The sequence below is a fragment of the Bufo bufo genome, chromosome 5, assembly GCF_905171765.1.
Source record: "Bufo bufo chromosome 5, aBufBuf1.1, whole genome shotgun sequence".
Classification (NCBI taxonomy): domain Eukaryota; kingdom Metazoa; phylum Chordata; class Amphibia; order Anura; family Bufonidae; genus Bufo; species Bufo bufo.
In genome coordinates this window covers 408,200,233-408,218,458 of record NC_053393.1, presented here as the reverse complement: position 1 = coordinate 408,218,458, position 18,226 = coordinate 408,200,233, and the positions used below count along the sequence as shown (strand labels likewise).

General features: G+C 39.9%; 1 protein-coding gene across 2 annotated transcripts in view; it reads left to right on the top strand.

Annotated features, from left to right (window-relative positions):
* Window positions 1-18,226, top strand: part of ZNF385D (zinc finger protein 385D) — a 569,376-nt gene that overhangs the window by 260,188 nt on the left and 290,962 nt on the right. Inside the window, exon 3 of one of the 2 annotated variants that reach the window (XM_040433352.1) lies at window positions 15,619-15,729. The exons of the other annotated variant lie outside the window; for it this stretch is intronic. Within the exon in view, the coding sequence (XP_040289286.1) occupies window positions 15,619-15,729 (111 nt within the window). The remainder of the gene's footprint in view (window positions 1-15,618; window positions 15,730-18,226) is intronic. 2 annotated transcript variants of the gene reach the window in all.

Below are 18,226 nucleotides of genomic sequence, written 5' to 3'. Positions count from 1 at the left end.
TGCCTGCTTCCACCATATATTGATTGAGGCCTGCGATATACCTGCTTCCACAAAATACTGATTAAGGGGATTGATTTACCAACTTACACAAATTGCTGATAGAGGCCAGCGAGATAACTGCTTCCACAAAATACTGATTAAAGGTATTGATTCACCTACTTACACAAATTGCTGATAGAGGCCAGCAAGATACCTGCTTCCACAAAATACTGATTAAGGGGTTTGATATACCTGTTTCCACCAAATTTTGATTAAGGCCTACGATATACCTGCTTCAACAAAATATTAATTAAGGGTATTGATATTTTTGCTTTTACCAAATATTGATTGAGGCCTACGAGATACCTGCTGCCACAAAATACTGATTAAGGGGTTTGATATATCTGCTTCCACAAAAAATTGATTGAGGCCTACTTTATACCTCCTTCCACAAAATATTGATTAAGGGGATTGTTATACCTGCTTCAACAAAATACTGATTGAGATCTGCGATATACCTGCTTCCACAAAATACTGATTAAGTGGATTGATATACCTGATTCCACAAAATATTGATTGAGGGCTACGATATGCCTGCTTCCACAAAATAGTGATTAAGGGGTTCTATATACCTGTTTCCACCAAATATTGATTTAGGCCTGCGATATACCTACTTCACAAAATAGTGATTAAGGGATTGATATACCTGCTTCCACCAAATATTGATTGAGGCCTGCGAGATACCTGCTTCCACAAAATACTGATTGAGGGGTTTGATATACCTTCTTCCACAAAATATTGATTGAGGCCTCTGATATACCTGCTTCCACAAAATACTGATTAAGGGGTTTAATATACCTGTTTCCACCATTGATTGATTGATTGAGGCCTGCGTAATGCTTGCTTCCACAAATACTATTCTTTTCTAGGGACTTAGGCACAGGGTCATTTTGAAAATGAAAAGCAGAAGAAAAGGCAGGCCATTCTGCAGGGGTTTTAGGGGTTGGGCAGGTGCACCAGGCCAGAGCCTAAGTGGGAAGTTGGAGAAGGCGCGTGTGATTACTAGTGATGAGCGGGAGGTGCCATATTCAATTTCGAGATATTTCACAAATATTCAATTAAATATTCGTCTTATATTCGTTGAAATCGAATATTCGTCATTATTCTATTTATCGCAAATAATATGCGATTTAATTATTCGAGTTTAACTGTATAAGGCAACTTTTCTATTGGTTGGCTATCTAGAATTAACGAAGATAACGAATATAGCGCTATATTCTCTATATTCGTTAATTCTAGCAAGTTAATAGGAAAGTTGCCTATGGACAACTCTAAGTTGGATTCACAATGCGAGAATATTACTTTGCCTATTTTTTGCAATAAATAGAATGACTCAGTATTCTATTTATTGGAAAAAATAGGCAAAGTAATATTCTCGCATTGCGAATCCAACTTAGAGCGAGGTATAGCCAACTTTCCTATTGGTTGGCTTGCTAGAATTAATGAAGATAACGGATATAGAGCTATATTCTCTATATTCGTTAATTCTAGCAAGCCAATAGGAAAGTTGCCTATGGATAGCTCTAAGTTGGATTCGCAATGCGAGAATATAACTTTGCCTATTTTTTACAATAAATAGAATACTGAGTCATTTTTATATTTATTGCAAAAGTTAGTTATGTGTATAGGCAACATTCCTAATGGTTGGCTTTCTAGAATTAACGAATATAACGAATACGAATATAGCGCTATATTCTCTATATTCGTTAATTCTAGCAAGCCAACCATTAGGAACTTTGCCTATACACAAAATTAAGTTGGATGCTAAATGCGTAATTTTACTCGCATTGCACATCCAACTTTGAGCGTGGTCTAGATGTCCGTGATTCTCACATCTGCCAGTACATTCTAGCATGGAGGTGTTCCCATGGTGATGGGGACGCTCCATGCGCACGGGAAGTTGGCACTCGGCAGATGCACCAACGGGCACTGACTGGAGCGGGCAAGGAGCACGGAGACATGTAAGAGCGGGCAAGGAGCATGGAGACATGTAAGAAGAACAGATTTTGGGAAGTGGGAACAAAAAAAAATAAAGAAATTAGCGAATATATAACAGTATATTTCAAATATTCACGAATTAGCAAAGTGCTGATATTAAAAGATTAAAATTCGCAAATCTTATATTCGCACTCAACACTAGCGATTACTTCAAAGGACGCACCAGAGTTGGTTGAGTGGCTCATTTAGCCTTCCGCTTCTGCACCCTCCTCATCCTCTGTATCTGCACCCTCCTCACTCTCTGCTATGTGCACCCCAAAGATACCACCACCGCCACCACCACCATAGCCCCTCCACTCAAGTCAGAGGAATTATTTTCCCATCCATTCCCAGACCTTACCGATGCACAGCCATTCTTGGCATCGGATGAGGAAGAGGAGGTAGCAACGGCCGCCACCCAGCGGTCTGATCTCAATACCCAGATCAGCCCAAAGACGGAGGTCCCAGCTGTTGTTGCCTACTCCGAGATCTCAAATGTCAGTTGTGATGACGATGATGATGTGTCGATGGACGTCACGTTGGTGCCCACAAGAGAGGAACAGTAGGGGAGTTCAGAGGGAGAGATGGAGCAGCAGAAAGGGAGGAGAAGGAGGAGAAGCAGGCAGAGCTCGCAGTGCACAGGAGGCAAAAAGCAGACTGCAAATATATCTGGAGCGAGCCATCCACCATGCACGTTCACTTCTGGCGCTCTCAGGATGCTGGCACAACAATAGTGTTGCCATCGGCAGCCTGTGCTGTCAACGCATAAGTCGCGGTAAGCCCAACACTCGCCTAGGGACGACAGCATTAAGAAGGCACCTGGCCTCCCATCACCAAGCCCAATGGGAGCAATGCCGTCATAGCCCACAAAGCTACACTCCCTGCGCTCCACTTCCTGCCTCTTCTCCTCTATCCTCCCATTTGTCCTCCACTCCAACTTCCACCGTGCCTCTGTCACGTTCATCTGGCAGAAGGCAGGCTTCCGTGGCCCAAATGTTCGAGAGGAAAAAGTTGATGATGCCGGATAACCCTTTTGCCCAATGGCTGACCGCTTTCTTGTCAGAACTGCTAGCCCGCCACTACTGCCATATAAACTGGTGGACAAATTATAAAATTTGTAGCCATTGGCACACCGCAATGGAAGAAAATATTTCTCTGAGAAGGGCATTCCAGAGCTATGGGGCCACGTTCAGCGGCAAGTAAATATATCTCTGGCACACAGTGTCGGTGCCAAGATACATCTGACCACAGACACTTGGTCTAGCAAACACGGGCAGCGAAGGTACATAACTTTTATTTCCCACTGGGTGAACCTTCTGACGGCCGTCAAGCATGTAACCCGTGGATCCCGTGTGGATTTTGTGTTACCACCACAGATTGCATGCAGGCCTGACTCTTCTCCTCCTCCTCCTACTCCATCCTCCATCTCCCATCTCCTCCTCGGCTGACTCCTCCTTTTCCACTGCTACTGCCTCTTCCGCTGCGCCCCCAAAACCTATTTGATGTGCCAGGTGAGACGTAGCCATGCTGTGCTGCGGCTGTTGTGCCTGGAATCCAAGAGCCACACTGGTCCTGCACTCCTTTCAGCTCTGCGGTCACAGGCCGATCAGTGGCTAACCCCGCTAAATTTGACAGTTGGTAAAGTGGTGTGCGACAATGGTGCCAATCTGATGAGCATGCTGAAACAGGGCAAAATGACATAAGTGCCGTCCTGAACTTAGTCGTGCAGCAATTTGTTGCCAAATACCCGGGGGTCCAGGATGTCTTGCAGCAGGCCAGGAAAATCTCTGGCCATTTAAGAAGATCTTACACGGCCATGGCTCGCCTTGCTAACATTCAGTGGCGACACCACCTGCCCGTCAGATGTCTGATTTGTGATAGCCGGACGCACTGGAACTTCACCTTTTATATGTTTGATTGGCTGCTCCAGCAGCAACATGCCGTTAATGACTACCTATATGAACTATGCAGCAGGACAGGTTCTGGGAGCATGGTTTCTTTTCACCATGCCATTGGCTGCTCATACGCGATGCATGCAGATTTCTGTGGCCATTTGATGAGATCACCAAACTGGTCAGTCGCAGACAGGGTGCCATCAGTGACATTGTACCTTACACCTCCTTTCTGGAGCGTGCATTGTGTCGTGTCATTGATCAAGCCGTCGAGGAGCAGGAGCTGGAAGATGAGGAAGTCGCATTGCTGAATGAATTCCCAAGGGGGATATTCCATCTGAGACAAGTCAGCAGGAGTCTAAAGAGGAGTCAGAGGAGGATGGTGGCTGGGGGGATGAGGAGGAGGAGAAAGAAGAGCAGGCTTTGAGGGGGACTTTAACCACTTAAGGACTCAGCCCTATTTCACCTTAAGGACTTGGCCATTTTTTGCAAATCTGACCAGTGTCACTTTAATAGCTGATAACTTTAAAACGCTTTGACTTATCCAGGCCATTCTGTTTTTTTGTCACATATTGTACTTCATGACACTGGTAAAATGAAGTAAAAAATAATAATTTTTATTTATAAAATAATACCAAATTTACAACAAAAAAAAAAATTGCAAATTTCCAAGTTTCAATTTCTCTACTTTTATAATACATAGTAATACCTCCAAAAATAGTTATTACTTTACATTCCCCATATGTCTACTTCATGTTTGGATCAATTTGGGAATGATATTTTATTTTTGGGGGATGTTACAAGTTTTAGAAGTTTAGAAGAAAATCTTGAAATTTTTCAGAAATTTTCAAAAACCCACTTTTTAGGGACCAGTTCAGGTCTGAAGTCACTTTGTGAGGCTTACATAATAGAAACCACCCAAAAACGACCCCATTCTAGAAACTACACCCCTCAAGGTATTCAAAACTGATTTTACAAACTTTTATAACCAAGAAAATAATATAATAAACCGTGCTGGCTATCCAGTGTAAATCTACAGGTTTTGTACCTAAAACAGGGTGAATGTACTATTAACTTGCCTTACTTCCGATGGCTTTTGAGGATTCCTTACGGAGCTTCCTGGTGCTTATCTTCAGAGGTAGTGGTGACGGCTGTGTCTTTAGGTTTCCTCTTTCAAACGCGCGCGGTCCCGGCCGGTGACTCGTGCGCGTGAGGGAAACCCAGGCTGGTGATCAAGGAGGACGCTGCTTCCGTGTGACGTCACACTGAGTACGGATACTCTCTTAGACCAAAAGACCTCTCCAACGCGTTTCGAAATTACCGAATTTCTTCATCAGGGATGAGTTCTGGCCGACCTCTCGTAGAGTAAATAGGCGTCCGTCTCCATGGTCACCAGTTAACCCGTCACTCCCCGCAACACTTTATGACTACATACAAGAATCTTCATTTTAACGTCTCTGCTGTTGTAGTCAGATAGGAGCTTTAAAAGCTCCTATCTGACTACAACAGCAAAGACGTTAAAATAAAGATTCTTGTATGTAGTCATAAAGTGTTGCGGGGAAGGGGAAGGGTAAGCAGGGGGGCTCCCTCCCTCTGTCACCCCATCCTGTCGGGGGGCTGCAAAGGCACAGCAGCCCCCCGATGGGAGAGGGAAGGAGCCCCATCTTACTCTTAACTTTTTTTTATACAGCGGTCCGTACAGACCGCGGTATGGAAAGGGTTAAATGGCTGACATCGCATCACAGATGTCAGCCGTTTATACCAGAGTGTCAGCAATGTGCTGACACTCTGGTATAACCACTGTACACCAACGATTATTCAAGAGGAGGCGGGCGGGGGATTGCAATCCCGCGTCCCGCACCGCCCGCCTCCCGCACCGCCCGCACTGCCTGCAACACCCCACCTGCACCACCCGTCAGTGACCGCGGGGATCAGAATCGGCAGAAAGCGCAGCAAACCGCAGGTCTGAATTGACCTGCGGTTTGCTGCAATCGCCGATACGGGGGGGTCAGATGACCCCCCCCCGGCGTTGTGACAGGATGCCGGCTGAATGATTTCAGCCGGCATCCTGTTCGGATTAACACCCGCATCGCCGCAATCTCATTTTAAACTCATGACGTACCGGTACGTCATGGGTCCTTAAGGACTCGGGAAACATGCCGTACCGGTACGTCATGCGTCCCTAAGGGGTTAAACTTTTTGGGGATCCCTGATGTTGTCCTTGGCTGGGGGGAGTAGACCGAGGACGACATTCTCCTGGGTGATGAGCAGGAGCCAGGGCGCTCCACTGCTTCCAATTTAGTGCAAATGGTAATGCACATGCTCCAGTGTTTGAAGAGGGACCCCCCTATAAAAAGCATAAAGGGCAAGCACCTGTACTGGGTTGCAAAGTACTTAGACCCTCAGTACAAACACAAAATGGCAGACATATTACCAGCATCACATATGGGTGGCAGAATGCAGCATTTCCAGGCCTTTATGCAAGAGATGCTGCATTCTTCTGTTGAGGGTGCTGGCAGAGGAATTTCCACCCACAGCGAAACAGGTGCGTGTACCAATCCTACCGCTCCTGCAAGAAGAGGGTGGTTTGAAAATGTTTTGGTCACTTGGAATATGAGATCTTTCTTTCAAGCAACCCATCCACAGCCGCTTTCCTGATACAGCCTCAGGGAATGCCTAGTCCGACATGTGTCCTACTACATCGGGTTAAATGAGGAACCCCTGGACTACTGGGTGTGTAGGCTTGACCTGTGGCCAGAGCTGGCACAATTTGCCATTGAACTCTTGTCTTGCCCCTCGTCAAGTGTCCTGTCTGAATGGATGTTTAGCGCAGCAGGGGGGTCGTGACCGCACTCGCCTAGCTCACGACAGTGTGGACTACCTCACTTTCTAAAAGTGAATGAGGCATGGATCTCGGAAGAATTCAACACCTGTAACGACCACTTGTAACTGATTTTCCTCATGCCAGCCCACACATATACACCACCACCCAGAACAAGAAATGGTCCTTGTCTTATATATATACAGCTGCATAAAGACCTTTTCTGTTAGGTGAATGCCTAATTTTTATGGGGCCTATACTGGCCAACAGTAAAATGTGTATTCAGTGACTGCCTAATGTAACTCCAGCCACATCATCACAAGTTTTTTTCTGTCAGGTGAATGCCTAATTTTTGGGGCCTGTACTGGCCTACAGTAAAATTTGTATTCAGTGACCTGCCTAATGTACCTCCAGCCACATCATCACAAGTTCTTTTCTGTTAGGCGAATGCCTAATTTCTGGGGCCTATACTGGACTACAGTAAAATTTGTATCCAGTGACCGCCTCATGTACCTCCAGCCACATACTCAGTAGTACTTTTCTGTTAGGTGAATGCCAAATTTTTGGGGCCTGTACTGGCCTACAGTAAAATTTGTATCCAGTGACCGCCTAATGTACCTCCAGCCACATCATCACAAGTTATTTTCTGTCAGGTGAATGCCTAATTTTTGGGGCCCGTACTCCCATGGCCTAAAATAATTTTTTTTATAGGCTATAGCAAAGCCCATTTTTGAGGGTTTCCCTTTAAGATAAAAATGTCCCCTGATTAAAATACTTTTTTTTTTTCTGAATTTTTGCCAATGATCCCCCTCTGGAATGTCACTGTCCATGTTGTGGGACTATTTGTGTGCTTTAAGTAAGTATTTGGTGACTGCAAATATGACCTAAAGGTTTTTTAGGTTTGCCTGCCATTAAAGTCAATGGGGCCTGCTGTTAATGCGCTGTTCGCGAACATTTGATCGCGTACACACGTTTGCGTTTACGAAACATCCCGGCTGATGTACATCCATCACTAATCATTAGAAGTTAAAGGTTATTTTCATATACAAATTTATTAGAATTTTGGAAATTGTTTTGAGAATCAGCATCGGCATGCAAGCACTTTTGTCATCTGGGTCATTTTTCAAGAACTGGCTTTGGCAAGTTTTTGATTAGTTGGGAATACATTTATCAAGGTGATTGATTCTTACTACAAGCAAGAGCATCTGTCTGAACCTCAGTGTTCCTCTCTCACTCTCTACATATGCTCCCTCCTCCCCTTCACTCTCTATACACTTCTATGAGCAGCAGCTATAATCTGATCTGTCAGTGAAGCTTAAAATCCATATACACTCTGTCTTATGTATATAGATTTTACCAGAGAATTTAGAGTAAGTGATCAGTGCAGGAGGTAATGGAAGTCTGCTAAGTTATGAAAGAGGCATTTTTTGTCATAAGATGTTGCAAAGTGTGTACTAATTATTGGAAAGTTGTTTATAATTTGGCTTGTACATTTCAGTTTCTGGGTCAAAATGTATGGTCTGTGAAAGGTCCCTTCAACTATCAATCTATAGCACTGCTCGTCACCTATTCGACAGAATGACATTTTGAGTCTGTTCAGGGTCTAAGGCAGAGGTGCAAACATTACTGCTGTATTCCCTACAGTGAAGGGGTTTTTCAATGTTAGATATTGATGACCAATCTTTAGTTTGATGGGGACTCAACACCCAGGACACCCGCCAATCAGCAGTTTTTAGGGAAGACATACTGTAGGTGCTAAAAACTATACATAGGATGGAAGTCTCTGTACACTGTGGAATTTCTGGCATTGGGGTGCTGTAGCTAAGCACTCATTCGCTTGAATTGGAACTGAGCTGCAATACTCCAGCTTGGCCACTAAACAGTAGACAGAACTTTGTCCTTCTGGCTCCATCTACTGTCTAGTTTCTGGCATTGGTGGCTGCTTAAAACTGTTTATTGGTGGTGTGAGGATGTCATACCTCCACTAATCTGATTTTCATGACATCATCCTGAGGCTAGGCTGCTTCTAGCATGGAAAAAGCTAGTAAATAATTAAATGATTTTAGATAGATAGTTCGATAGATAGATCTTGAAAGCGAGGAAACATCAATGCATATTGTCACTCATATAAAAATGTCAAGTTCAAGTTTTAAATAATATCTATCTACTGAAACATTATAATCTTGTACGTTTGCATAACTTTTATTTGTTTAAGTTGTAGAACGTGTCTGCAATTAAAAACACATTAATATGATTAATAATTATGAAGAAGTAAGAAAGTGTATGTACCCCTGTAGACCTTGAGAGGCAGGCATAAAATTTACAAGATTCCATTTAAGTTCTTAGGCCACAACATACATGTGTGATGTTTCCACAAAGGAAAAATGTTTAAAGATAATTGACTAATGAATTTTATGCTTTCATTTTATTAATATTTCAACTGAATGAAGATTTTAATGAGCTATAAAGCATTGGCTTCATTCTCTGTTGTCAGCCTCTCATGGGTGATATTTTAATGAAGTAATTAACCTCAATTTTAAAAATAGCCTCCTTTTTTTCTTGATCAAATACAGTATATCTTTCATGCTCGGTTACCTAACATCTTTTGTCCCCCTGAAAAACTACATTTGGTGTTAGATAGGTTGGTAGATGTTAGCTATATAATTGGAAAGCTTGAAAGGACATATATCAGTCAAGTTCAATCATTTCTAAATTTGTGAGCTTTCCTTTGAGCTCAGTGGGGTAGATTTTCTAAACAGATTGCACCAGAAATCTGGCACAATTTGCAGCAAAAACTGGTGTACATGCTTTGCCCCTCACTCAGTTTTAGACAGTTTTGCCACTCGTCCAACAAGGGAACGTGCCTTAGCAAAAAAGACTAGAGACCTAAAGGGATTGTCTCTGGTCAGAGCTGAACCCAGACATATCTAGAATTTCACCCAAGGAGCCCCATGTTATGAGCATTGGAGCATTTTATGCTCCAATGCTCTCCTTTGCCCTGCATTAAATCACGCAGGGCAAAGCCATTTTATGGAGTTCCAGTGACGTACCAGGCTTTCCTTAAGGACGGATAGGCTGAGGCTTCCACCCAGCAGTGAGCCCGGTGACGTCACCGACTCTGATGTGCAGGCTTTAGCGCTCCCCTAGCCTGTAAAACGGCTAGGGCAACGCTAAAGCCGGCCCATTATAGCTGGTGACGTCACTGGCAACACTGCTGGGTGGAAAGCTCAGCCCAGCAGTGTGTTGTTATAAACAGAAAAAGCCCTTGCCCTGCGCTGAAATTATCCAATGCTCCTAACAGCGGGCCTGCCCTGGTTAAACTCGGGGTATGTCCAGGTTCAGCTCTGAACCCGGACAACCCCTTTAAAAGTGACTTTGTATGGCATACAGGTGGTGCACAATATTTATCATCCAGCATCAGCCAAAGTGATAAATCTAGAGGAGTTTAAGACTAAGTTTCTAACTTTTAAACATTATTAATAAATCTGCCCTAATGTTCAATCCCACAAGTGTTAAAAAGTACCTTTTACAAATGCATTTTAAAAGCAATGGAGAGATATGTAATTTATTCTGCCTGGTAAAAATAATAGAACAAATTAAAAAAGAAAAAGAAAATATATAACAATAAAGTAGTTTTTTTACCCATTCCAACTACACACGCAATAATAATAATAGTATTTTTTATCAGTAAGTGCTAAAAAATATCCACATACAGTACATCTATATCGATGAAAAAATTAGTAAGCTGTGGGTCTTGAAATGTGGCAACATCAAAAATATTTTATTGCTTTAAAAAAGTATTAGAAAACAAAAATAACTATATATATGTGACCCATAGAATAAAATCATCATATTAGCTATGGTGCACAGTGAATAAAGTGCAGAAACAATAGTGGAAATTGGAAGTGGAAAATGTATTAAACGTTAATCAATAAGTTCTATTTGTACCCCCAAAGTAATATTACTAAAAAATAAAATTTAGGCCACAAAAACAAGCCCTCATATGGATACATCAACAGAAGGTTTGTACACAAACATAGAAAAGGATTCTTTATGATAAGAGCAGTGAGACTATGGAACTCTCTGCCTGAGGAGGTGGTGAAGGTGAGTACAATAAAAGAATTCAAGAGGGGCTTGGATGAATTTCTGGAGTGTAATAATATTACAGGCTATAGCTACTAGAGAGGGGTTGTTGATCCAGGTAGTTATTCTGATTGCCTGATTGGAATCGGGAAGGAATTTTTTCCCCATTAAAGTGGGGAAAATTGGCTTGTACCTCACAGTTTTTTTTTGCCTTCCTCTGGATCAACTTGCAGGATAACAGGCCGAACTGACTGGACAAATGTCTTTTTTTGGCCTTAAATACTATGTTACTAAATTATACACTATGTTACTAAATATAAAAAAGTTATGGCTTTTGGAATGTTATAACAAAAACATTTTGCATGACATATTATTATTATGCAAAAATAGAAAAACATAAAAAAATGCCACATTTTACATAATTGTAATTACACCTACCAATAGAATACATGTATCATAAAGCTATGTTGCAAAGAGTTGCAACACAATATATAAATCATAAAACAAATGGCAGAAGTTCAGTTTTTTAAGCATTCCCTCTTATAAAGATTTCATAAATGTTAATTAATACTCCATGTATATCCCAAAATAGGGCCAATAAAAAGTATAACTAATCCTGCAAAAAAAATTTTTAGATTAGATCCGCAACACACCTGGCCGGCACCTCCATAGAACTGCCTATTCTTGTCCGCAATTGCGTCCAAGAATAGGACTTGTTCTATTTTTGTTGCGGAGCCGCGGACCGGAAGTTCGGGGCCGCGCTCCGTAAATGTGGATGTGGAGAGCACATAGTGTGCTCTCCGCATCTTTTCCGCCCCATAGAGAATGAATGGCTCCTCACCCTGCAGAACGGATGTGGACCCATTTGCGGACATGTGAATGGACCCTAAATGCATTACAAAATTACAGCTACTGTACCTGCATAAATGATAATTTTAAAAGATGTTGATACAAACCAGAAAACTTATTTAAAAAGTTTTGTCAGCAGTTAGGTCAGGTTTAAACTTCTAACACTACTTAAACGCAGTAAAAAGATTGTGATAAATGCATTGTGGTATTTTATAGTAAAAAATAAACAAGTCTGCATTTCCTATTTATCAAATTGAATACTTTGACTCATTATTACCATGAGCAAAACAAAATTAAAATCAACCTATAATAAAATTATAATTATTAAAAGAGTGTCAGGAGTTTTGACCCCAAAAAATTACTGACAGTGCTAGGTAGGAGCTGGGACAAGATGGGTAACTATATCAGTTTTGCAGCTTTTATTATGAGCAGGACTGAGAAACTTTTTTTTTTTTTTGCTGTGCACTGCTCCCACAAGGTGGTCTCTACCTGGTTGGATACAATAGCAGTCACAAAGAAGAAAGAAGATAAGTTGCGCACAATTAAGGCTTGCCTTCTGGAAACTTTTGGACAGAATGGAAATTCAGTTTTTCAGTCATGTTGATAATGTAAGCTATGATAAAGGTATATTTATTCACGTGCCTAGGGCTACCTACCTACTCTTAACAGACTTCCCTTAATATAATCTTTTTAATTTGCACAATTACCATGTTATAGCATTGATTCTCAATATCTGACCGCTGGGACTAGTGTTGAACAAATAGAAGTCATATGAATTGACTTCGATACGAATTTCAGGAAAAATTTGATTCACTATGAAGCCAAATTTATTTGTGCTTCATTGTAACAAATCAATTTTCCCTAAAATGGCAGTAAAAACAAAAAGAATACATACTCACTCATTTGAGCGAAGAGGCCGTTGTAGCCATCTTGATTGAAGATACTGCATAAAATCTTACTTTCAGTTACATATGACATAACCATGCCGGCCAGCGTGATGACATCCTCACGTCACCATGCAAGATTTCACGTGGTATCTTTAATCAAGATGGCCGCGCCGGCCTCTACACTATGATCTGGAAAAGGTGAGGGTTGTTTTTTTTTTTACCCTGAAAGGCCTAAATGGTAGACTCAGATGCCACGATCAGTGATGAACACAGCATATGAGGGGTTCCATGGCAGAGGGACGACGCGATGGCCGATCCCCATCATTGCGCTGGCTACAAATAAAAAAATGTGCTTCGTGACGAAGTAATTAGTCACAAAGCAAATTTCTTTGTGAAATTCAGCGAAGCAGCCAAATCAAATTTTTCCCTAACTTCGCTCATCTCTGTCTGGGACCTTCACCAATCACAATGACAGGGACACATGTCCCTCATTTGAATGAAGTGGTGTTTGTGCATGAACGCTAACACTCCATTCAATACAATACTGTACTCTGCTATCTCCAGAAGTTACAAAGAAATTAATACGGAGGCAGCAGTCATACGTGACTGCCAATCCATTCTTATAGGGGGACAGAAGACCCACATTCTCATAATTTTGGGGTCCAAATAGTCAGATCCTTTACCGATCAGACACTTATCCTCTATGCTGTCATTAGAGGTTAAGTTTTAAATTTGATACAACCCCTTTAAAAGAGTTGCTACCACTCCATTCATTTGTAAAGATAGCTGAGTGCTATGCTGAATCCAACATTAGTATTCATGTATGAACTCCACTTCATTGGAATGGGGGAAAGAGAACATGTAACCTCTGTTTTTGTGATTAAGGGGTCTCCCAGGGATCAGAGCCTCACCGATCAATTACTTATCTATCCTATGGACATGGAATAAGTTTTAAACTTGGTACAACCTGTTTAAGAGTAGAAGAATTAAGATTAAATTATACCTAGAAAGTAGAGATGAGCAAATTGATTCTACTAGTTCAGAATTTGTCCCGAATTTCTTGTGATTCATATCCGGAGAATAACCTAGGAAGTAAGATATGCAAGACAGTTCTCCTTCCTAAAGGACTAGAGTACGGAATTCCCCAGCATTACACTTCTCTGAGTGCGACATTCAAGCCAGTTCTCAATTAAAAAGGACAAGAGTACTGCATGTTTTTTCTCATTAGGGAGACCACCTAGTATGCATGAGAAGTATTGCAGTCCAGCCAATGCTAGGAAACATATATGCAAATTATCATATCTGCAGTGCTGACATCGTAAAGGTTTCATTTTTTTTTCTTTTTTGGAGGAATGCTAATTTGAACAGCTTTCCCAGAAACATAAAGATATGCAAATTAGTGTTTATTTAAAAAATGAAACAACATTAAGCCTATCTGATGCTAGCAGTTATAAGATATGCAAATTTTCATACATGTTTCCTAGTGTTAACTTGACTATAGTACTTCTCATGCATGCTAGGTGGTCTCCCTAATGAGAAAGAGAAACTTCATGGCCACTTAGCTAACCAGGGCAATTTTGTCTTGAGACACTCAGTACTGTTTTTTTGGAAGGAGAAATGGCTTGTATGTCTTACTCGGAGAAGTATTATGTTTGGATCTCCACAGAGATCTCAGGCCAGGTTCACATCTGTAGTATGCTGATCCAGCACAAATGCTGGATGTGGGCCAGACCAAACTATTGCATGTAATGGTTTTTGACTGTCAAAACATGACATTTATGCCAGAAAAGCGTCCGGATCCCATTATAGTCAATGGAGATCCAGATATAAAGAAACACAGAGAGGCCGGGTTTGACGACCAGACCTATTTACTCCCAAAATTAATATGGCAAATGTACTGATCCCCTGGGGGACAGAGGGGTAAAACTTAACATTTAATAATGGTAATTCTAAAATAAGTGGACACTAGAGGATGGGCCTCTGTAACAAACAACATGAAAACAGCCCTAGGGGCCTAGACTGAACATACACAAACAGTATGGGAAAGATGGTATAAATAAACAAGAACGTTCTCACCCAGGTGTAGATGTAGACCAGGGGTTCTCTCAGGCGTGGTTGAGGATAGAGACGAACCTGTGATGGTAGATCGCCCTAGGGCTGTTTTCATGTTGTTTGTTACAGAGGCCCATCCTCTAGTGTCCACTTATTTTAAAATTACCATTATTAAATGTTAAGTTTTACCCCTCTGTCCCCCAGGGGATCAGTACATTTGAGATCCAGATATACATAGTCACAATCGGCAATGTCAGATCCATTAAGCTCCGCTAGCCTCATCCTCAGCGACTGGATTCCAAACGCTATTAAAAAGTGCGGTCATCCGCCATCAAGCTTTTTGATGTCATTATTGCTTCATAGGCCAGGGCTGAATCCGTGCAACAAAAACCATCTCTGGATGAATGTCAGTGAGCTAGAATTTTTTACATTCCAAATGCTACTATGAACATAGCCTTAGAGTGTTATATACCAATTTTCAGGGCATATTTGACTCAATTAGATTTGATTTGGACTAAAAAAAAAATATTTTTATTTTTTAAATTCAGCAAATCAGAGACAAAATAAATTTAAAGAAGTTTGCACATTTCTTCCAGGAAGTATTCTAAACTGAAAATTCCTAGTTATACAACATTTTTGTTTATATACAATATAAAGACTCTTTAAAATGTACCACCAGTCAAAAAATAATTTTTAATTTTTTTTTGGGTAGAATCCACATACAGTATATGTATAAAGTGTTTGCAGTTATTTTTCTGTAAAATACAGTAGTTCAGTCTAGTTTGACCAAGAGCTTCCAGTTACACTTTCACATTCACCAGATTAAAAAGTAAAGTTTTTAACTAAAGCGGCAAAACTTTACTATAAAAACACATATGTGTATTGTTCCTAAGGCATGTTAATATATTGCCTTGTAGACAGACATACGCTCAGTCATATAGCTCACCACTCCTATCATCTTCATCATATGAAGATAAATCTGGGTTAAACAAGACTTATTTCTGTCTTTCTATTGCAGATGGACCCAGTTCAAAAAGCAGTCATAAGTCATACATTTGGGGCTCCCTTACAACAGAGAAGGAAGCAAATCACCCCCTGCAATGTATGTCAACTGAAATTTAATTCTGAAGTAAGTTTATCATTTTTTGGTCCAGATAAACACTATATTGATGATCTAAAACAATCAGCATATAGGGTCATGTTTACTCGATAGTAGAGTAGGTATTTTTTTATTTTTTTTTAATTAAAGGAAAGATGCCATGATAAAAGCAGAAAATGCAAATCAGACATCATATAGTACATGACAGTCTCTCTCTTTCTAGCAAAGCTAGAACCAATCCTCAAATGTATCCAAAGATCTCCCCATTTATTGCTCTCATTGCACTGCTAGATTTTCTTCAGGCTAGTAGCTGAAAGGGTGTGTCTTTTCTCATGGAGCATGTCAGTTCTCCCAAGGCATGTCCTTTCTCAGGGGGTATTGCTAACGTTCTAACCCTGTAACTCAGTTTATAACAGTATATGTAGCTGATGACAGTTTAAGGATTGAACTGAGCATGTGCGACCACCTCAGAGAAGTTTCTGAACTGGACAGAGAAATAGGGAAATTAGCAAACAGCAGGTGATACTATACAAATAAACGCAGTGACTATACTATATTTATAATCACATGCAATTTCAAAAGTATATGGTATCTAGGTGTTTGCCTAAAAATATAGAATTTTTTGTGGGGCAAATCATTTATGACTCATGATTATTATGATCATTGTCTATTTTTTATCAAACTTCCCAACCAAATAATTTGATTTTTTTTACTCTACTTAGATAAGAATAGCAAATTATGTTAGAGAACAGTGAACAATACAAGTAATTGCTGCTCTAGGATTTATATTTATGATACAAATGTGAAATTTGGTCCAGTTTAAAAATAGAAAATATGACTGCTTACAAAGCCGAAATATCAGGTGAGATTCTTACATTGTGCTATACCTCTCGTCTCTAGTATTGTGGTAGTAATGAATGACAGTCTTTCATTCTTGACTAATAAAAGCTCTTCATAAAATTGTGACAATAACATTTTTGAAGATAGCTAGACAAGCAATATAGTCAATCCTTTTTATTCCAGTCAGCTTATTCTTGAACACTTGCTCAATGTGCTATATTTCAGGTGTACATTCATGGCTTATTTTTAAGCAGTAAACAATAGTACCTCCTCCTTTTCTTACACTTATATGATTTTTATTTTATAACTGTGTCTGTATTTTTTTCTAGTTTTGCGCAGGAACCTAATAACAGTTATGGATAGACTATACCTACTGTAAATGACTTATAAATTAAACCTCCCATTTACACAACTTTATATTGTTTGCTTTCATTTTTCTACCATCAGTCCCATCCAGTCCTGTTGGATTACGATAGTACAACTAAAACAGATTGCATCCCTGCTCCAATAAACATTTAATGAGTTCCTGCAAACATTACCGGCAGAAAGTCAGAAACCACTGGCTCATTGCTTTCCACTTTTCAGTCTCAAGCATGCCTTAAACATTATGTACATAGGGTGTAGTTTTACTCTATCACTGCTAGGGTGCAGGGCTTGTCACAATGATAATTCAACATGGTTGTCTCACTGGTAGTTTGATGCTTGATGATTTGTGGTCTAGAAACTATAATAACCTACATACAACAAAACAGTCATTTTCTAGACAAACATACCAACCATTTGTAGCTCTCTGGCTGGACTTTGTTCCATCCAGATAGCACTGGAGATTATGATGAAGTCTTCACCATAATATGATAGCTCCTAAACTTTTTCATTGCTCTCATTTACATATACATATGTTGTATGTGTGTTTCAGTGTTATATTACCAAAAGATCCTGCTTGTCATATTACAAAATGAAAAAGTCCTCATAGTTGACATTTTTATGAAAAGTAGCTAAAATGTCAGCTCTGTAAGTGGTGGCAACCATTCCTGCTCACATTCTAGGACAGGTTGCTGGTATCCATTTTAAATATTATGTTAATTCATAGTTTTGATGCCTTCATAGTCATGAAAATAAAGAAAACTCTTTGAATGAGAAGGTGTGTCCAAACTTTTGGTCTGTACTGTATATATATATATATATATATATAAAATATGTGGGAAACTACGACTGATGTTTTAACCATAATATAAATACATATATTATAATATATTATATATTCTAAATATATAATAATATGTGTAAATATATTATGGCTAAAAACTTATATATATGTTTAAGTAAAATTTAACCTCTATTTCTGAAAAGTTTCTGACAGGATTCAAACTCACAACCTTCTACATTACAGCAAAGAATGTTAACCACTACACTATATAGCTACATGGCAAGTTGCTTTTAACAAAAAAAATAATAATAATAATATGAGAGTAGTAACAGCGGAAGTCTCTAATTTTAAATTTTTTAATTTTTTTTGTAACTGGCCATGCAGCTCTATAGTGTAGTGGTTAAGATTATTGGCTCTAATGTGGAAGGTTGTGAGTTCATATCTCGCCAGAAAGTTTTCAGAAATACAGGCTAAATTAAATTTATCTATTTTATATATTTTTTTTGTAATTGTGAAAAATGTGTAATTGCAAAAAAAAAA